Source organism: Heterocephalus glaber, unplaced genomic scaffold (assembly GCF_053883595.1).
Source record: "Heterocephalus glaber isolate CG9 unplaced genomic scaffold, H.glaber_assembly_v1.0 deba00001497, whole genome shotgun sequence".
In the NCBI taxonomy this organism is placed as follows: Eukaryota; Metazoa; Chordata; class Mammalia; order Rodentia; family Bathyergidae; genus Heterocephalus; species Heterocephalus glaber.
Window position 1 is genome coordinate 69,046,794 of NW_028258320.1, and position 23,192 is coordinate 69,069,985.

General features: G+C 33.9%; 1 protein-coding gene across 12 annotated transcripts in view; it reads right to left on the minus strand.

Moving 5' to 3' along the window:
• The window catches only part of Atrnl1 (attractin like 1), an 833,568-nt gene that overhangs the window by 696,533 nt on the left and 113,843 nt on the right, over window positions 1-23,192 (minus strand). For all 12 annotated transcript variants that reach the window (XR_015440462.1, XM_087185263.1, XM_004838867.4 and 9 more), the window contains one exon: window positions 18,151-18,334. Coding sequence is in view for 11 of the 12 variants with exons in the window: in XM_087185263.1 (XP_087041389.1) it covers window positions 18,151-18,334 (184 nt within the window). In the remaining variant the exon portion in view is untranslated. The remainder of the gene's footprint in view (window positions 1-18,150; window positions 18,335-23,192) is intronic.

A 23,192-nucleotide genomic window follows, 5' to 3' on the forward strand; every position in this document is an offset into this window, starting at 1 on the left:
GAGATTGGAATGATGCAGCTACTATCAAAGACAGCTGAAGACTGCTTAGAACTGCCAGACAACAGAAAAGGCTTCCCTAGAGCCTTTTAAGGGAACATGGCTCTCCTGATACCTTGATTTCAGAATTTTAGCCTCCAGAATTGGGAGAGAAAAAATTTACGTTGTTTTAAGTTAAGTAAGCCAAAAAGTTTGTGGTCATTTGGTACAGTGGCCACAGGAAACTAACATAAATTTCACACCGAAAAGCCTACAAGATAGCAATCACCTGATTCACTGAGAAGGAAGTATCTGAAAGGCAGGAGAGGGGCTTTCACATTGAAATAGAAAATTAATAAGCAAAGCTGATATATAGATCAAGTCAGAGACAACAAAAGAAAAGGGGAAGAGGCACTGCTATGGCCACTCAGCTGGCCCCACTTTCTGCTCCACTGGGAAGCAGTCATCTTGAATAGTGAGGCAAGAAGGCCAAGGGATGATCTAGCGCTGCAGAGACCAGATGCCTGGACCGACTTTGTGTTCACTGGCCTCACACTTACATCCCCCACTTCCAAACACTGGGTAAGGCAGCATTCCCATGTTCCCTACTCCAGCGCATACTGGGAACTGCCCCCACCCCCCAACAGACTCCGGCCAGAGAAAGGACATTTAAGTGAAGGGCATCCTCGCTGAGTTGGAGCAGCTCATGAACCTGCCCGCCCAGGCACCCAGCCTATTTGTTACAATGCGTGCACACAGTCTGGTACTCTGCACCAGTCTAAATAGACCTCTTGACCAAGTCTTTTTTTTGGTACCAAGGATCGAACTGGGGACCTTGCGCCTGCGAGGCAGGCAGCAGAACCACTGAGCTTAATCCCCGGCCCAAGACCTCTTGACCAAAGGGGCTGCCGAGTCACAGCCAAGTGCAAACACACTGGCTGGGACCAGCTCTGTGGCCTGCAGGTCAGCTGAGTTGTAGGCAGTGTGTTCAAACAGCCCAGCAAGGGTCTTGTATATCCACTAGACGGCAGAGTCACAGGCACTAGCCCCAACCACAGATTAAGCCACAGACCAAGTTGGCTGTATTTCTGCTGTGTAGTCCAGCACATCACCCCAGCAGCAAGAGCATATACCCATCTGTGGGGTATATATCACAGGGGTGGGGTCACCTGCAACCAGAATGCAAAGGAGAATTGTGCAGACACACAGACTCGGGCATGGTGGTAATAAGAAACTGCAGCCTTGCAGAATCTCCAACGGTGCTCATTGAGGCATAGGAAGCCCTGCCCACAGCCTAAGCAGACTACAGCAAGGGGATACCTACCACCTGAAGGAACTGCAGACTTGAGGGAGTGAGTACGTGGTCAAACACTAGTCAGCACCATCTCCCTGGCTTTCTGGCAAAGTAGTTACATGTACATCACATATACATTCTCTTCTTAGAGTGTTTTAAACTGAGTTCCCGCTGGATATCTTCTGAGTTCTGGATTTTGTGCGTTGTATTATTTTGTCTGGTTTGGCATTATTTGGTTGCTTTTTTTGTGAGTTTTGTTTCAAATTTTTGTTTGATTGTTTTTTGTTTTTATTTTTTCTTCAATTTGTTTTGACGGAATTGCTATGTTCTCTCCCTCTTTTCAACTCCCTATCTAGTTTCTTTACTTCAAAATCCCACAGCAATTCTATTTCTTAATTCTTTTCCAGAAAGAAAACCATACATCTACTCCTCTTCTCATTTCCAATTTGCCATATTCTGCTCTGAGTTACTCTTACCTTCTCCTATATTCAGCAGCCTATCCTCCCCGCGTTACTACTTTGCCTCTTCTGAGTCAAACCTAGTCCCCTCTCCTACCCAATTTTATTTTATTTTCCTCTATTGCTATTTTTTTAATGTCCATTTTATTCTTGTCAGTAGAGTTTGGAGTTCTATCACCCATTTTCTTATTCCCTTGTTTTACAATACAATGGTACTTCAGTTTATGAACTTAATTCATTCTACAATTTTGGAAAAGATGGCCATGTTTGTGTTTATGTGAGAAAGACAGCAGTGGTCATGTCTTTCACCCAATCCAGAGTGCACAAACAGAAACCAAATTTTGCCATCTGCTTCTGTTTGCAAACCAATTTGTTTGCAAACGAAAGCATTCGTGAACCGAGGTACCACTGAACTTTGTTTAATTTGTTTGATTAGGGCTTCTTTTTGCACTCTCTCTCTCTCTCTCTCTCTCTCTCTTCTTGCCTTCAATTAGTTTCCTTATTATTTTATCTTTTTATGATAAAAAAATTCTTTATGATTTATTCTCTTCCTTGCTGGTTTTCTCTGTTACTGTTATCTAATACGATTAATTTTCTTTTACTCCTTAACAGGATCATTTATATCTATTTTATTACCTTCTTCCCATCTTCCATTGCTTAATTTTTTCAAACTATTGTTTTTTTCTTTACACTCTCATGGTCACACCTTATCTGGACTAGTATAACCACGTACTTCTATGAATCTAAAGATAGTTAACTATATCTTACTATGCTTGAATACTGTTCTGTTGTGAATGGATGTAAAATTGGTCTACTGAATAAATAGTTACTGTATATAAATATCTGGTTTGCCTGAGAGTTCATACTATAACTATAGAGCTCTTTCCTATGATTAAAGGTGGTACAGAGTTAGTTATTATAGTTTGTTATTATCTAGTCTGTCTTTGATAGTATTGTTGTTGCTGATTTTACTGTTTTAGCCAAGGTGATATAGTTTTTGATATCAATTGGTCTTCTTTGTATGCCAATATTTAGATTTCAGGGGCTTATAAACAATAATACACTCTGTTACCAAATAATTGGATAGGGGTCAAACAAGCTGCAACCTTCCCTCCCTAACAAACAGAGTTGGTAGGCTCCTGGGACGACCGAAAGGACAGTAGCTAGCTACACCTACAGGACAACTCTGAAAAGTAGTCATTACCTAAAGCGGTCTCAATACTAGCAAGAAAGCTACCCATCATAATTAATTTGCAAGCCTTAACACAGAAATCAAATAAACAAAAGGAACAAAAAATGAGAAAATATGGAAACAAAATGCCCCCTAAAAGCTCCAAACTCCCTCAAACCAAATCCAGAGGGTATCAAAGGGGAAGAAACTAAAAGCCACACCACCCAAATATCTGAAATGGTAGTAACAGAAGTAACAAAACACATCAATGAGACACTTAGTAAATTCAAAGTAATGGTAACTGCACAGATAATTAAGCAGATGATGACCCTAATGAAACAAATGAAGATACTGATTTTTAAAAAATACAGGCACTAAAGAAAGACATGCAGACCACAAATGCCCAACACACAAAAGAACTAGAATCTATAAAAACAATCTCCAATAGAAATCCAGGAGATTAAAAACTCAATTGAGGGCTGGGGATTTAGCTCAGTGGTTTCGCTGCCTGCTACACAAGCGTAAGGACCCGAGTTCGATTCCCGGTACCAAAAAAAAAAAAAACTCAATTGAAAGTATACACAGCAGAACAACCAACATGAGGACAGAACAACAGTCCTAGAATGCAGGCTTGTGGCGGATGATCAGCTGATGAGAGATTGCTTTTTAAATAGCAAGGGACCATGAAAATTCCATCCAGCCGTTGTTAGGCAACGCAAAGAAGACTAATCTTAGATTAACTGGAATCAATGAAAAATCAAAACATGGCACAAAGAGCATTTAAAAAAACCTGTTTACAGGAGTAACAGCAGAAACCTTTCTGAGCATAGAAAAAGAATTTGACATACAGATAAGTGAAACAGAACCCACATCAGTCTTGATCAGAAAAGAACTACCCCAAGGCATATAATAGTCATGATTCTAGAAACTCAACGAGAGAACAGAATCTTGAAAGCTCTTAAAGAAAAGAAACAAATCACTTATAAAGGAAAACCCATCTGAATCACAGCACTTTTCAACACAAACCCTAAAGTGAAGGAGAGTTTGGAATGAAGTGTTTCAAGCATTAAAAGTAAACAACTTTGAACTCAGATTGATGAATCCTGAAAAATTATCTTTCAACAATGATGAATAAGATACTTCCATGATAAAGAGCATGTAAAGAAACTCATGACCTCAAAACAAGCACTCCAAAAAATTCTTAAGGATATCCTAGAGACAATGAAGGTAACAATGTAAAAGAGCCCAATAGAATGAATCCATCAAGCCAAGAGAACAATTAAATAGAAAGGGAAACAATGGCAAGAAAATAATATAATGACAAGAATAATTCAATATCTATCAGTTATTTCCATCAATGTGAATGGTCTAAACTCACCAACCAAAAGACACAGATCAGTTGAATGGATGAAGAAATAAAATCCAACAGACATGATCGGGTGTGTTCAGGGTGGTATGGCTGTAGGTCCCATTTGACCCAGCTATTCCCCTGCTGGGTATCTTACCAAAAGAATTAAAAGAATCATACTACAGCAGTATATGTGCACCCATGTTTACAGCGGCACTGTTTGTTATAGCTAAAGCTTGGAAACAGCCCAAGTGCCCATCAACTGGAAACTGGATAAAGAAGATGTGGTTTTTTAATAAAATGGAGTATTACTCAGTCATAAAGAATGAGAAACTAGAGACATTTACAGCTAAATGGATGCACATTGAGGCCATACTCTTAAGTGAAATAAACAGGACACACATGTAAATACCGAATAGTTTCTCGAGTGTGAGAAACTGAAAGTGTAAATAAGGATTAAAACAATTAAAGTAAATAATTGATAATCTGAAATTGGAAGAAAAGGGCCAAAGGGGTAGGGGAAACGGGAGGGAAAGGGGAAAGGAAAGAAGGGAAAGGAAAAATAGGAAAAGAAAAAAATGGAAACGAAGTCTATGTAAATAGGGAAGGGTGGAGGGGGTGAAGGGCACACAGGGAATGGGGAAAAAATAAGAACCAAGATACATCATGTACAGGTACAAGCACCCAATGATAAATGTAAACGCATTATATACCTAAAATGTACCCATAAAAGAATTTAAGCAAAAAAAAAAATCCAACAATATGTTTGTCTTAGTTACGTTGTCACTGTTGAGACACAATACCCAACACCCACATGTTTAACAAGGAAATGTTTACCTCAGCTCACAGTTTGTAGAGGTTTTAGTCCGTAGTCAAGGCAGGGTGGGATGGAAGAGGAACATCACAGAGGAGAAACAATTTATAGTGTACCAAGCAAGAAACAGCAAATCAGCAGCAAGCACCAAGCCTCCCTTTCTCTTTTATCCCATCTAGACTAGAAGCCTGTTGGGTGGTATCACCCACACCCAGGGTGGGCCTTCCCATTACCTACCCCTAGAACTATACTAAGTCAATTAGTGAACTAATCCAGAACCACACACCCCTAATCCCAGTAACACACACCATGATCCAGCCCCATCTCAAAAGTCCCAACTATGAGCATGTGAGGCTATAGGGAGAAATTTAGATATAAGCCATAACAATGCTGCATACAAGAAACATATTTAATCCAAAAAGAAATTCATAGATTTAAAGTTGAAGGATTGAAAACAATACTCCATGTAACAGGAACCCAGAAAAAGCAGGAGTAGCTATTCTAATTGGATTTCAAGCCAAGACTGATCCGAAGAGACAAAGGTCATTACACACTGATCAAGGGAACAATTCAACAAGAGATAACAATCATAAATATATGCACGCCAAATACCAGTGCACCCATCTTCACAAGAAAACACTAATGGTCATGAAAACTCAATAAGCACCAATATAACTATAATGGGGACCTCAATATGCCACTGTCACAAACAGATCAGCCAGACAAAAAAATCAATAAAGAAATATCAGAGTTGAAACAAACCTTCAAACAAACAGCCTTAACAGGTATCTATAGAGTGTTCCACCCAACAACAACAGAATATACATTCTTCCCAGCAGCACATGGGACAGTCTCCAAAATAGACCACATACTAGCCAACAAAAGATGCCTAAGTAAATGCTAAGTAATTGAAACTGTCCCATGCATATTGTCAAATCATAGTGCAATAAAACAAAATCAATGGCAAAAAACACCACACAAAGTATGCAAATACATGGAAAAATAAATAATATTTTCCTTATTTCTCTTAAATCATCAATGGGTCACAAAGAAAATTAAAGAAGAAATTAGTTCTGACAATCAAATGATAATGACAGTATGACATACAGGAACTTTTGGAGTAAAATGAGATTAGTCCTAAGAGTTTACAGTGGTAAATTTCCACATCTGAAAAACAGAAGGAGCTCAAATATATAATATAATGATGCAACTCAAGGTTCTAGAAAAATAAGAACAATATAAACCCAAAGCTAGCACAAGGAAGAAAATTATAAAGATCAGAGGAGAAATTATTGCAATTGAGACTAAAAGTATTACAAAGAATCAATGAATCAAAGAGCTGGTCCTTTGAAAGATTAAACAAAATAGATGAACCCTTAGCCAACCTTATTGGAAGAAGGAAAGAAAAGTCTCATATTCATACAATTTGACATGAAAAGGGCAAAGTCCCAAAAGACTGCAGAAATCCAGAAGATCATTGGTAACTACTTTGAGAACCTGTATGCTAATAAAATGGAAAATTTGGAAGAAATGGATAGATTCCTAAATACATATGAATTACTAAAGCTGAATCAAGAAGATATAAAAATTCTGAATGATTCATTATCAGTCAATAAATTGAAGAAGCCATGAAATACAACTATCAACTAAGAAAAGCCCAGGTCCTGATGGATTCACTGCAACATTCTTCAAGAACTTTAGAGAAGATCTAATGCAATATTCCTCAAATTCTTTAATGAAATAGAAAAGGAAGCAGTATTCCCAAAGTCATTCCTGGAAGCAAGCATTACATTGATACCAAGACGAAAAAAGGATGCAAACAAGAGAACTACACCCAATCTTCTTAATGAATACAAATGTGAAAATCCTCAATAAAATACTAAAAATAGAATGTAGCAAATCATCAAAAAGATTATATATCTTGATCAAGTAGAATTCATTGCAGGGAATAAGAGACAGAAATATGGAGAGGGGAGGAAGGGAAAAGGGATTTGAAGAAAAAAGAATTGAAAGAATGGAAATATGCCATTTGTAAATGTGGAAGGGAAGAAGGGTTGGAAGGTGGGGTGGGGAAGGGGACAAAAACATGAATTAAGGTGTGATACATACATGGATACATCCTCTATGATGAATGTGTGTACTCATTATGCACCACAAACATGTCCTAATAAAAAATATGAAAAAGAAAAAATAATAAAAATAAAATGTATCCTCATTCAGTTAGATTGACAAAATTATAAAAACTATGCAAGGCAATAAAGAAAGCACTTACATAGAGAAGTCTCATTTAAGGAGAACACGAAGTGCAACCCATTAAAGAAAAACCTAATCACTTCAACTACTTTAAAATTAAAAAGCTCTGTTCATCAAACGTCACACAAAAACATTCCACAATCTCAGAGAAAAAAAGTTTTCAAAATATAAAACTAAAAATAGATGAATATTACAAAGAAGTGTATGCAACTAAATATGATAAAATGGGCAGAATACTTGAGCAAAATTTTAAAGAACAGCTAAATGACAAATAAATATGAAAAGATGCTCTATTTCATTAATAATCAAGGAAATGCAAATTAAAATCAAAACTGGACATCATTACCTATTATCCTATTAGCAAAACTATTTTTAAGTGAAATAAATCCAAATCTTGGGAAGATTGCAGAGGATATGAAACTCACAAATACCACTGGGGGAGTACAAATTAATAAAATGACTCTGGAGTATAGCTGAGTAAAATTGAAAAAGACAGTCCCTATGATCAAGCATTTACACTTTTAAGCAAATATCTTAGAGCAATTTTTAAATTAAACGAAAGAAACTAAGGGAAAACATTTATACTGCTAAGTAACTTAGAGAAACTTATATATGAAATAAGAGGCAAAATAAGAACATTTATACTATAATAACTCATAATAGTAAAACTTGACAATTCGAGCCAGGAATGGTGGCACATGCCTGTAATCTCAGCACTCAAGAAGCAGAAGCAGGAGGATCACTGCGAGTTTGTGGCCAGCATAGGCTACATAGTGAGTTCAAGCCCAGCCTAAACTACTTAGTGAGACCCTATCTCAAAAAAAGAAAATTGACAATTCAAAGATCCAATCACAGAAGAATAGAAACTACAAGAAGGATCTATGTTCACACATTAGGGTTTCTCACATGTGACAATTCTGCCAACAATACTACCACATTACTCTAACTCATTCACTCTTCTCCCTCCTAAATAATCATTTCATACTTCATCTTTTCCCTTAAAAACTCAAAAGTCCTATTATCCACCATTCTTGTTCTCAACTGATGATTTTACTAAGAAGGCCCAAAATTTTCACAGGTTCTATGACCTCTACGTAGAATCTCATGTGTCATGTCACAGCCAAAATACAGACACATTAAAAATACTATAGAAAGTTACATTCTGGCTATATGTATAAGGCATATAGGAAACATAATCAACATTTATATTCATACAACTGACCATCTTTCTTGTTCCTATGAACAAAATGCCTATGATCCTCCTAGGTAACTCCTCTATATATGTTTATTAGATCCCATTACTACTTTTTTTTAAAGTCTATTCCTTTAGCAAATTCTTTCTTTCTTCTATCATTTTTTACATCTTCTTGATCTTTCCTGTTAGTTTACAAACACATTATTTAAGTTCTCCAAGCTTTAAAAAAAACTGTCTTGTACTACCTCCCTTACTTTGTTACCGTTTTTATCCTTTCCTTACAACTAATCTCAGGATAAAAAATTGTAGTACTTTTCTAATTCCTCTTTTCCTATCTTTACTTGAACCCATGCCAATCAGAATTTTGCTCCACCACCCACTCCACTGAAACTTCTCTTGTCAAGGTCAGAAAAAATAAGTTTGCTAGATTCATGATCATTTCTCAATCCTCATACAGGTGGAGTATCTCTCGTTCAAAATGCTTAGGAGCAGAAATATTTCAGAATTTTTTCGTATTTGTGAATATCTGCAAATATACAATGGGATACAGTGGGAATGAGACTCAAGTCTAAATGTAAAACTCATGTATGTTTCCTGTATGGTTTATACATATAGGCTGAATGTCATTTTCTACAGTATTTTTAATGTGTCTGTATTTTGACTGTGACATGATACATGAGGTTAGTAGTGGAATTTTCTAATCATGGTATCGTGTTAGTGCTCCAAAACTTTCAAACTTTGGACCATCTCAAATTTTGGGCTTTCGGATTAGAGACTCAATCTGTATTTCAGCTTACAAGAAATTCTCTTTCCTTTGAAATATATTCTTGGCCTAAAAACACTGTTCTGGTTTTCTTGCTAAGTCATTAATTGCTCATTTTAGGTATCCTTTTCAGGTTGTTCTCATCCCTCTGACCAGAAAATTAGTGTGTCCAGATCCTGAAATTCCTATATCTACCTGTCTAACATATCCACTAAGGTATGAAAGAAGCATGATAAATGTGTCTATAAAAACTGAGTTTCTAGGCCCGGGGATTTAGCTTAGCGGTTTCACTGCCTGCTGCACAAGCGCAAGGACCCGAGTTCAATCCCCGGTACAAAAAAAAAAGCTGAGCTTCTAATCTTTCCCTACGCTAGACCTGCTTCTCCCAGTCTAGCTTCTCCCACAAAAGTCATCGTCTCAATTAATGCTAACGCCATGTATTCAGGTCTTCAGGCTAAAAGCTTGGTTCAGGGATTCATCAATTCATCACTCTCTCCTCCTCCTCTTCCTCTCACTCCTCTCTTCTATCTTCTCTTTCCTCTCTTCCTTCTCCCCTTTGTCATCTATTCCACATTCAACCCCTTCATATATCTATCTCCTGTTGGTTCTATCTTGGAAATATAAAGAATCAAAACAATTCTCAACAATTTCACGTTGCCTACTTGATCCTAGACATCACCATCTCTTTCTTGTATTAGTATATTTGCCTCCTAAATGTCTTCCTACTTCCGTTCTTGCACCATAATCATACACAGCAGTCAGATTGCTCCTGACAAAATCTAAGACAGAGTATGTCACCCTCTGCTCTGAACCCTCAGTGGCTGCCCATATTAAAGTAAAAAGCCTTACAGTGACCTCTAAGACACAAGGTAGGTTCTTAATTATCTCTCTAAGGTTATTTCCTACCACTGTCCTCAACCCACTCCAAGACATTCTACTCCAGCTATATGGGCCCCCTTAAGGTTCCAAATGACAAGGACATTCCCATCTCAAGGCCACACCATTAGGTGTCCCTCTTTGTCACCCAGATATTTGCATGGCTCATTCCCTCACCCACTTCAGGCCTTACTGAAATTTCCTCTCAATGAAATCTTCCCCAGACACTGTTTTTAGATGCAATAACCTGAAAGTTCCTATTCCCTTTCCATACTTTCTTTTTCTTCTATAGCACTAACATTTAAAATACATTTTACTATTTCCATTTTTATCATCTGCTTCTCCCTATTGAAATATATCTCCAAAATATGAAATTATTTTTAAAGGTCTTTCAAGAAAGCATACAATGTTAAGCAATACATGCAAAATTCAAAAGCAGACCAACTAAATGTTTGCTTTCAAATACATATATGGAGGGTAAAATGTTTATAATGAAAAATAATTAACGTATTAGTAAGATAGTGGTTACCTTTCTTGGGGATTATGAAGTAGATACCATCATGGTGGGACACATGAGGGTTTCTAGGGTACTGTAGTATCCTCTCTCTCTTGGTTCAGGTGGGCAAAGAGCTCATTTTATTATGGTGCTGAAACTACATATGTATGCTTTCAAATACTGTACTGTCCATATGCAATATTTCTCAGTTTATAAAAGAAAAATAAGAAAAGCATACTCTAATTATTTAAATTACCTTTAAAATTAAAGCTATATATATATATATTTCTTTAAATTATCAATATTTGACTTTAACCAGGTATTCCAAAATTCCAAAACTGAAAACATATACACTTATAAATATAACAATCTTTCTTGCCTATATAAGCATTTTATGCCAACTGTGATGGTGCACACCTGTAATCCCAGCACTCGGGAGGCTGAGGCAAGAGAATCTCTGTGAGCTCAAGGACAACCTGAACCACACAGTGAATTCAAGGCTGAGCATGTCAAGACTCTTTCTCAAAAAACCCAAAACAAAACAAAACAAAAAAAACAAATAAACATTTTATGTTCATTTTAATAAATTTCGTGTTGTAGTACTTCTTTACTTACTATATGTGGGTATGCATGTGTGTCTTTCTATTTTTCCTACATAAATATGTACCATAAAATTTGAAATTATCAATCTCTTTGAGAACTAACTAGGATTATTCCCAACACACAGCTTGATAAACAGGCAATAAAATTATTGCTGAAGAGATTTTAATCACTATTCACAGAAATAAGCAAGGATGAATAACTTGTCATCAGTATTTACTAAAATGTGATTTAACTATTACACTATTCATAAAATTGCCCTTGCACTTTCAAAAACCTTGAGTTTAATTTCTTACATATATTACAAAAACACAATTAGCTTTGAATATTTTAATGTAAAAATAATCTCATTATATTAAATTGAAGTTAGATCACTTCATATAACTATGTATAGCTTCATTATGAAAACCTTTTAAGTATGTGATTTCAAATACTTTTTTAAAGTACAAAATTAATGTAGTACCACAGAAGCATCATTAGATACATTACTTATCTTTACAATATCTTTAGAAGTACAGTTGAAGTATTTTTATATAAAAAATGGTGAAAAATCAAGTTGATAATTACAGCTACAAGTTACAAATGATAATTTTTAATATATTCCTTATTTTTTTAAACTTATGGTTTTTCACAGGTTAAGGGAAAACAACAGAGGAAAGGACTTCAACAATGGGCCAAGAAAATCTGAGGTTTCTACTATCACAAAAAAAGTTTGATGTAGAAGAACAATGAAGCTGTATATAGATCTAATTGTAAGTGCTAAAAATATATATTTTATATATATATATATGCTATGAGATGTCTCATTTAACAAGTCTAAGATACCCAGACTACAGTGGCCCACACACATAAACCCTTACAATAGTTGAAATTTCTTGGCAAAACATAATATCAATCATTAAAACATATGGAAATATTAAAAAATCATTTTTGAGAAATGAGAACTCTTGTAATCAAAAATGCTTATTCTTTCTTACTCTTTAAATGTGAAGAAACTAGACCTAACTACCTATAAAGCAGTAAGGCAGCAGCAATGACTTTAGTTGTATCCTGAACTTTTATGTCTCAATCCTTTCCCAACAGTGACAAGAAGAAAGTATTTTGGTAACTATACATTAAAAATTGATTAGCTTTTAGTGTGTCAAATTATGATAAACAGCATATGTCAAACTTGAGAAGTCAAACCAAGCCCAGACTTCTATTTTAACTAGCTAACTTATAAGGTTCAGAACACTTCAATGTACATTTTGATCACATGGATATCTTTTTAGTGACATACTTGTTCAAGTCTCTTGTTCATTTCTTTATTGAGTTGTCTAACATTTTCTTATTGATTTTTAGTATTTCTCTGTATTTTCAAGATGAGAGTCCTTTGTTGCCTTTAGCATTATAAATATCTCCTTTATTGCAGCCTGCCTTTTCACTTTGATGTTGGTATTTTTAGAATTAAATAATTAAGTCTATCATTTTTATTTAACTGCTATTCTTAAAAATCTTTGTTTATCCATGAATGCAAAGATACTTGCATCTGTAATATTCTAGAATATTTGCTACCTTACCTTCCACATTAAGATTGATACTGATCTGAAACTTATTTTAGTGTCTCACGTGAGGTAGGGCTCAGTGTGTGCATATTCCAACTACACATCCAATTGGCCCAGAAAAACTTATTGAAAAAGCTGTTCAATCGTGTCTACTTTATCGTAGATGGAGTGTTCACAAATGTATAGATCTCTCTGTGGAATTCCTATTTCCTAGATTCGCCTATTTCCCTATCTTTGAAACAATCTTTAATTACATATTGCAGCTTCATAAGTCACAGGATCTGGTAGAGAAATCTCCCAGCTTTGTTCATTTAGAATTTGTTTAACTATAGTTGATAATCTGCATTTTCATACAAATTTTAAAACCAGCCTGTTTGTGGTTTAATAGAAAAATACCTGCTAGAATTTTGTTTGGGATTACTTTAAAATTTTAGATCAATTTGGGTAGAACAGACATCTCTACAGTAATGAGTCTTTCAAGCAGTTATCATAATGTGTCCATTTACTTAGGTCTTCTTCAATTTCTCACAATAAGAGCTTATAATTTTCTCTGTGAAGATCCTTCATATATGTCATCAGATCTACTCTTTAGGTTGTTGATGTTCTGATGGCAACATAAGTTATATGCTTTTAAATTATTTTTACATGGTTCCTGGTAATACAATTACATTTGATTGATTTTATATTGACCTTTTATGTAGCAACCTATTACCCACATATAATTACATCATATCATTTTATTAAATGCCTTCTTGCATTGGGTGGAATTTCTGAAACAATGTTGAATAGAATTAGTGATTCAAACTTAAAGGGAAACCTTTCAATATTTCACTGTAATTGCTGCAGTAAAGTTTTTCTGTTCTTTTATATATTTTACTATGAAGTAATTTGTGCAAATTCTAATTCACCAAAACTTTTTATCATGAAAATGTTAAATTTTTTCCAAACATTTTACTGAATCATTCAAAGAAATTGTAAGAACTTTACTTTTTTCTTTTAATGTTTTAATTACCCAGAATAATTTACCCATGAAGTTATCTGGGCCTAAAGAGTTTTTCATTTTGTTTTATTTTTGTTTGTATATGTTTTTACTTATTTGTTTGTTTTGAGGCAAGAGATTTCAATTACAGATTCTATGTCACTGACATAAGATCACTGCAATTTCCTGTTTTTCCACGTGTCATTTCTACAAAGTTTTTTCTAGAAATTTTCAATGATGCATATATTTTTTGAAATATATTTTCATAACACCTGCTTATTATTTGTGCTTATTAACTTATGTCTGCATGATCTGTAGTGATGTTCTTTTTCAATCTTGACATGGGTTGAGTATGATTTTGTCTCTATTTTCGTAGTCTTTATATACCATTATTTTGTTGATTTTTGATGACTTTATGGATCAACTCTACCATATGTTAGCATTCTGTTCCGTCAATTTGTGTTCTTATCTCACATCTCTTTCTCTTCATATATTTATTTGCTTTCCCCTTTCTTTAGAACTGCATTGTTGTTTGCAGGGAGGGACTCTTCTACATTGTTGGAAGGAGTGTAAACTGATATAACCATTACGGAAATCAGCACGGAGATTGCTCAAAAAACTAAAGCTAGAAATTCCATTTGACCCAGCTATTCTACTCATAGGTATCTTTCCCAAAGAATTAAACACATCATATTATAGTAATACAGAGGACCCTCAAGTTACAACCGGCCTGACATAGGAACAACTTAGGTTAATTAGGTTAATGGAAGATTCATCTGCCTCTTCTTATTTATAGTTTTTACCCAGGTAAACATCCAGATTTCAGCTGTATTGACTTAGTTACAACCAGCCCTCGGGAACTGAACGAGTTCGTAAGTCAAGAGTCTACTGTGTATGCATACCCACATTTGAAGGAGCACAAGTCCTAACAGCTAAATCTTGTAAGCACCCTATATATCCATCAACTGATGAATACAGAAAGAAAATATGGTATTACAATGGAGTACTATGGCACAAAGAAGGATAAACTTGAGTCATTTGTAAAAACATGAATCCACTTTACAAACACAATATTAAGCCCACAGTTTAAATATCACATGATTTATCTTATATGAGAATCTCAAAATATAAATAAAGAGCAAAATACAAAGCAAGAGGAAACAGGGAAATAAATCTTTTGCAAAAGGGAAGGAGCCAAGAGAAGGGAAGAGGGCAAAGAGGATGAAAAATGAACATGTGTCCTGTCCATGCACCAACTCCCCATGATGAGTATAATTATTACGCACTGCAAACATGCGCTAATACAAAGAAAAAGATTACACTATTGACTTTCAGGCTTCTAAAAATATTTCTAATAAATACCTTCAAGGGTATAATTGTCCCTCTTACCTAAATCATACACATTTTGATGTGTCATCATTCAGTACAAAATATCTTATAATTTTCAGCGTAATTTCTTTCACCAATTACTTAAAAGAAATTTATTAATTCCAAGATTAGGTTTGTGTTGATTACTTTTATATAACCACTAAAAAGTTTCTTTTTTTCTTTTCAGTGTGATCAATTACTTTGTAGGTTTTCAATCCTTTTAAGTTTATTAAGACTTGAATTAAAACTAGCATATAGTAAATTTTGGACAAGTTGCATATGTGCTTGAAAATAATGTTCTACGCTACAATTACAAGGTTTGGTGCTCTCATTTCAAAGAAGAAAAAACTGTTAACTGTTCAAATCTTTTATATCCTTGCTGATTTGGGGTCTTCTAGTACTATTTATAATCAAGAGAACTAGATTTTAAAGGTCCTACTCTGATTTGTCCTGCTTAATTCTCTCAGTTCTGACTTTGTTAATTTTTTTTTTCCAGAGCCGGGGATTGAACTCAGGACCTTGTGCTTGCCGGGCAGGTATGGAGCCACTGAGCTACATCCCCAACCCCTTACTTTGTTAATTTTAACACAGTGCTATAAGGTCTGTATAAATTCAGAACTGCTACGTATATTGTTCAGGGAGACACTTGGCTTAAAGTCTTATTTGTCTAATATTAATATAGCTATAATAACTTTCTTTAGTTTAGTGATTGCATCATGTATCTTCTTTCCATCTTTGTACATTCAACTTGAATAAATATTTTTATTTACGGTATATCTTTTCTATGAAATATATAACTAGATTTGTTTTTTACATACAGTCCAAAAACCCTTGGCTTTTAATTTAAATATTTTTATCTTACATTTCATAAAACTGGACTATTTACTTACATTTAGTATAATTATTGATCTATTTGGAACTATGCATCATTTTAGTATTCCTGTCATACCTGTCTTGTTACTTTGCTTTGCTTTCCTTTTTCCAAATCTATTAGTACCAGTTACTATTTTCATTTTCCCATCTATTGTTGTTAGATCTATGTTGTTAATGTTTGGTTGTTATGTAATGATTACAATATAAATCCTTAATAATTAATGTGTAATATCAATTTTATCAATTCCCAAATAATACAAGGACTTCAGTATTTTAACACCTATTTATCTCTTTCTGATTTATGTACCATTATTGTCATGCTTTTAAATTATGTGTATAATCAAGCCTCTGTTTCTATTACATTTTATGTGATAATTGATTGGATTTATTCTCTCTCATATCTGTACATTCCACTCAGTATCAGGAATTATTTTTCTTCTGCCTTAGTAGTATTTGTTTCATTTAGTATTTCCTTTATTACATATCTGCAGTGATCAAATTCTCTCAGTTCTTGTTTGCCTGAAAATGTCTTTATCATGTTTTTTAAAGGATATTTCTTATGATGTAGAATTTTAGGCCACTTTTTATTTTCTTTTATTTTACATTTATTTTATTTTCTATATTTTATCTTATTTTATTTCAACCATTTGAAGTTGGAGTCAATTTTTTCAGTTAAGAAATCAGTTGAGAGTCTAAAAGACAAACGATGCCTTTTTCCCCTCTAGTTGCTTTGAAATTTTTCTCTTTGTGTTTTCAGCAGTTTTACCATAATGTCTCTAAGCATGAGCTTTTTTGTACTTATCTCAGGTGGTGCTCGTGGAACTTCTTCAATCTGTGGCTTGATGTCATTTGTCATGTTTGAAAAAAATTCTCATCCATTTCTTTCACAAAATACAAGTCATAATTCTATCCTTCCCCCCAAAGAATGTAAAAATTAAGGTATACGTTTGAAAGTAAGTGGGGATAGAGCAAATCCACTATGTAGTTGAATACTATTCTTCTTTAAATACATCAAGTAACTTCATGTTGTTTGTTTGTTTGATTGTTTTTTGGTACCAGGGATCAAACTCCAAACTCAGGACCTTGCACTTTGGAGTCAGGTGGTCACACCATTGAGCTAAATCCCTGGCCCAACTTTATGCTAACTTTAAAAGAATGTATGTCTTAAAGCAAAAAGAGTCATTTACCAGATTTTACAAAGGTAAGTGAGTAAGATAGTCATTTCCCAGATTTTACAAAGGTGAGTATAATAAGAATTCTATTTGAAAAATTATATACCTAGAAAATCAATAAATGAAACACTAATGAATAATATTTAAAAACATAAAAAGAATATAATGAGTACAAACAGGCAATTCACTAAAAAAGAAACAATGGTAAATGTGCCCATAAAAATATGCTTATCTACAACAATAATTTGGGAAATGCATATTAAAATATCAGTAAGATATCATTCCCACCTATCACACTGGCAATAGTAGAAATCCTCATAGTTACTGTGTATTAATAACAATACCATCACACAAAGATACACCCTATTGTTGAAAATGTACATTACCAAAGTGATCTGAAAAACAATTCATAAATAGCAATTTCACTTTTAAGTATATACCCTAGAGTATTATTGCACATATACATGAGAAGACCAACGAAATGGGGCACTGCTTACAACAGAAAAAGAAAATTGGCCCAAATACCACAAGCTATGTATTTCATAGGCAGTAAAATAATGAAACTAAAAAAATCCTTTAAAAATTTATATTTATCAATTAAATGTGAGTGTAAATGAGAACAAATCCCAGGACAGATGATATAAAAGCTGAAAGTTTTACTGGTAAAAAAAAATGTTCATCAAAATGAACATTCTATCAGCACTTACTAGTATAAAGTAATGCACACAGAGTAAGAATTTCTATGGAACCAGTAACCATTTTAAAGTAAGTCATTTATATTAATGATGACTAAAGAGAAAATTTTTTTATTTTGTGCCACTGCTACATGATAGCATGTCATTAGTTGAAATAAAGAAAGAAGTCCAAGAATTTTTCCATGAATATATTTAGTAAATATGATTATGATACAAATACAAAATATAACTATGTCACATTTTCTTCTTATCATACTTTTAATCAAGTTACTCACCAAGTCTTTGTGTTAACTTCATACTTATAGAGATCATCTACCAATCCATATTTATTGCCTGGTAATGCTTTATACCCTCCATGAACATAAATGGACCTTGTTATTTCATCATACACACTTGTATGGCCATATCCACCTTGTACAATAGCTCCTTTAGTTTCTGGAACAAGCCAGGTGTTTGATGCTGTAATAGAGAGAAGGAATATCATGAACTTCAAGTAGAATTAAAATATATATATAATAAATCACCAAAACTACCAATAAGTTATTTACAGTGACATATTTTAAGAGTAAATATAATATGTCAAACAGTTATTAATCAGCAAATATTTACTTAAAATGTGCCAGGTACTATTGTTGAAGCTGAGTAACACTGGTCCTTCCATAAATGAAATTATACTCTGAAATACTGAGAATCCAACTTTTTGTGTGTGCAAGATAAAAAAGTAAACTTTATTCATATATATATATTTCTGTATTCAAAAATAACCCCAAGTTAAATATTTAACAAATAATTCTATGACAGCCACCACGCAACAGACTTTGAGTTACTCACTGATATTACAAAGATAAAAATTATATGATTATTGCCCTTAACAACCTAAAATGAATTAAACAATTTTTTTAGCACTATGCTGGTCCTGAAACCTAAATTTCCAAGATTCTCTGGACAACGGTGTTACTGCTAAATTCTACCAATGGGAGTATGAATAAGAAATTAGTAGGCAACAGGAAGAAATATATTCTACTTTTATCTCTACAAGCAGGAAAAGAGAGGTAACTAATATGGGTCATGGCAGTGGTGACTTTATATCATTGGGCAGGGGTAGGTCCTGCTCAATGGGAGGAGCGGCACCTTCAGTAGCTCAAGAGCAAATGTGACCATAGACTACCCTGGCTAGTCATAGCTTCTCAATTATTGGATGCTCCCTTCTCTTTTCTCTCTATATTTTCTAACATTTTCATAATTAATTCCCTGTATTAAATTCCATTCTGCTGGCTATATCTAGAAGAGGTTCTTATTTCCTACTGCAGATTCACTGAAAGAGCTAACCAGATCCAATGCATAATTTTTAAAATATGTAGATAAAAATCAAGCAGTTTCTTGGTCTAAGAAAATTTAGGCTATAAAAAATGAGAAATTAGAGACATTTATAGCTAAGTGGATGCACACTGGGGCAATACTCTTAAGTGAAATAAATAGGACACACGTGTAAATACTGAATAGTTTCTCTGGTGTGAGAAACTGAAAGTGTAAATAAGGACTAAATGTATAATAGGTCATGTGAAACAGGAAGAAAAGGGGCAAAGGGGAAGGAAGTGGGAGGGCTAGGGGAAAGGACAGAAGGGAATGGGATTAATATGAGAAAATGGAAAAATAGGAACAAAATCTTTGTAAATAGGGAGGACTGGAGGGGTGGAAGGGAGGGCTGGGCAAGGGTGAAAAATAAGAACCAAGAGAGACTATGTAAAGGTGCAAATTTCCAATGATGAATGTCATTATATTGTATACCTAAAATGTACCAATGATTAGAATGAATAATCGATAATGTAAAATAGGAAGAAAAGGTCCAAAGGGGTGGGGGGGGGCAGGGGAAACGAAAGAAGGGAAAGGAAAAAATGATGAGAAATGGAAAAAATGGAAATAAAGTCTTTGTAAATAGGGAAAGGTGGAGGGCGTGAAGGGAGGGCTAGGAATGGGGAAAAAATAAGAACCAAGATGCATTATATAAAGGTACAATTCCCAATGAGAAATGTAATTGTGTTGTATACCTACAATGTACCAATAAAAGAATTTAATACAAAAAAAAAAAAAAGAAAATTTAGGCTATAAAGACCAACTCTAGAAATCTGTTACTAGTCTTTAAATGCACCAGGCCACATCTGTCTCTCCTCTAACTTGTCACTGAAACTCTGGCGGCTTCCTATACAGCTCATCAGAAATACTCAAATCAACTAATAGAAAACGAAAATGGATTCAAAACTCTTCATATTTACAAAATTCTACAGTTTTGAAGAAAGTGGTTCTAAAATGGTCATAAAAGTAGAAGTATCAAAAAGGAGTTATTAAAGCCAACTATACTTTTAAAATCTCATTAATGTTGTTTAGCTCCTTGATAAAGCTAGAGTTTACATATTTTTACTCATTTTCTTTTTAACAAGATAAACATGCTTGTTAACAAAAATGTTGAAAACAATATATAATTTAAAAGTGAAAGTTACCTTCACACCAGCTCACTACCTAGGGATATTTTTTACAATCTGTTACACTGAGACCATTTTCAAGTTATAGTTTCGAGTATTTTAGAATAAAGATATAAATTGTGACATCAAAAACATGAAATGAGATTGAGAGTGAAGTGTAGAACTATTTTTGTAACCAAAATTCAGTTTATATCAGTTTAAAATAGTTTTTAATAACTATAAGATATCATATTAAGCTTCACAGTAACTAGAAAGCAAAAATCTACGATATATACACAAAACAAAAAAAAGGAATCAAAACATCACTTATAGAAAGTAATTTATTATAAATGAAGGCAGAAAAGAACAAAGGATCTTTTAAAACATGTAAAATTTTAAAATGGGTATAGTCAAGTTAATTATTGAAGGTAAATGAATTAAACAGTGCCACCAAAGATACAGATAGGCTAAATGGATTTAAAACTAGACCTAATTATATGTTCCTCACAAGAGATTCACCTCACCTTTAACACATGTACATGGAAAATAAATGTAAAAAGATGTTCCATGCAAATAAAAATCAAAAGACAGTCAGGAATAGGGGTACTTATATCACATAAAACAGACTTTAAGTCAAACACTGTAAGACAAGACCAAGTTACTTCATAATGATAAAGGGATCAAATTAAAACAATTGATGTGTCCCAAACATTAGAAAACCTTAATATGTAAACCAGATAGTTGATTAGAAGGAACAGATAAACTAAAATACAATGAGAACAAACTTTAATACCCTACTTTCAACAATGAAGAGATCATCCAGACAGAAAAATCAATAAGGACACTACACTTTAGACCAAATGGACTTAATAGGTAAATGGATCATTCTATCCAATAGCAGTTGACTCATTCTTTTCAAGCTCATAGGAAACATTCTGCAGGATCGGGCACATGTTAGGCCACAAGACAAGTTTTAACAAATTTAACAAAACTAATTCAAATCAAGTATCTGTATGGTCATAATGTTACAAAATTATAAATAAAGGAGGAAACTCAGAAAGTGTAAAAATGTGTTTAAATTAACAGGTCAAAGAAGAAACCTAAAAATAACTTGCCAGGATACCAAAACTTATAGGATGCAGCAAACTAGTTTTAAGAGGGTAGTTTGGAGGAACAAATGGCTCCATCAAAAAAAAGAAAAAAAGAAAGGATCTCCAATAAACACCATCAGTTACACTTTAAGAAACTGAAAAATGGAGAACAAACTAAACTCAAAGTCAGTAAAAGGAAAGAAATAATACAGATCAGATTAAAAATAAATAAAATAGTGATAAAAACAATAGACAAGATCAATGAAACTAGGAGTTGGTTCTTTGAAATATAAATAAAATTGACAAATCTGTAGTCAAGCTAGGAAAAAATACAACTCAAATAAAATCTGATATGAAATAGGAGATATTACAAATAACCCCACAGAAATGCAAAGGATCATGAGTCTATTATGAATAGTTATATGCCAACAAATTCAATAATCTAGAAGAAACAGATAAATTCCTGGACACATACAACCTACTAAAACTAAATCATGAACTGCTGCGCAAGCGCAAGGACCCCAGTTCAATCCCCGGTAACCAAAAAAACAAAAAAAATTCAAAAAACTAAATCATGAAGAAAGAAAATCTGAACAGACTGATAATGAGTAAGGAAGTTAAACAAGTTATCAAAATCCAACAAATACTATCTTTTCTTCAATGTATACTTTTGACCCCTTTGTCAAAGATCAAATAGCTGAATGTGTCTGTGATGTTTCTGTATCCTCTATTCTGTTTGACTGATCCACATATCTGTTTTTGTTCCAGCACCAGGCTGTTTTCATCACCACTGCTTTATAACATAGATTGAAGTCAGATATTATAATGCCTCCTGCTTTGTTCTTATTGCCCAAAACTGCTTTTCTAGTTCCATATGAATTTTAGGACTGTTTTTCTCTAGATCTGTAAAGTATGTTTTTAGTATTTTGATTGGGACCGCACTGAATCTGTGTAACAGTTTTGGGAGTATGGCTATTTTGATGATATTTGCTCTGTCTATCCAGTAGCAGTGGACATCTTTCCATTTCTGATATCCTTTCAATCTCATTTCAAAGTACTTAATTTTGTTTGTAGAGGTCCGTCAATTCCTTGATTAGGTTAATTCTTGGGTATTTCATTTTTCTTGCAGTTACTGTGAATGATATTGTTTTCACAATTTCCTTCTTAAGTTCATTATTGGTGTACCCAAATGGTAATGACTTTTGTGCGCTGATCTAGTATCCTGTTACACGGTTCAGGAAAGACAGCCTATTCAACAAGTGGTGCTGGGAAAACTAGATAACTGTTTGTAGAAGATTGAAACTGGACCCATACCTCTCACCAAGTACTAAATTAAAATCAAAATCAGTCGAAGATCTAAACAGAAACACTGAACCCACTGGCATATAAAATAGATAAAACACTTGAAGCCATAATGTAGGAAAGTATTTTGTAAACAGAACTGCAATTGCCCAAGAAATAACAGCAAGAATCAAGAAATGGGATTACATCAAATTGAAAAGCTTCTGTACAGCAAGGAATTCAATTAGTAAACAGACAACCTACAGAATGGGAAAAAAATTTGCCAGCTACTCCTCAGACAAAGGACTAATATCTAAAATATATAAAAAACTCAAAAAAATTAGACCACCTAAAACAGAAGACTCAGTCGAGAAAGGGCAAGTGAAATGGACACTTCACAGGGGAAGAAGTACAAATGGCAAACAAATATATGAAAAAGTGTTTAACATTTCCAGCCATTAAAGACATGAAATTAAAACACTAAAA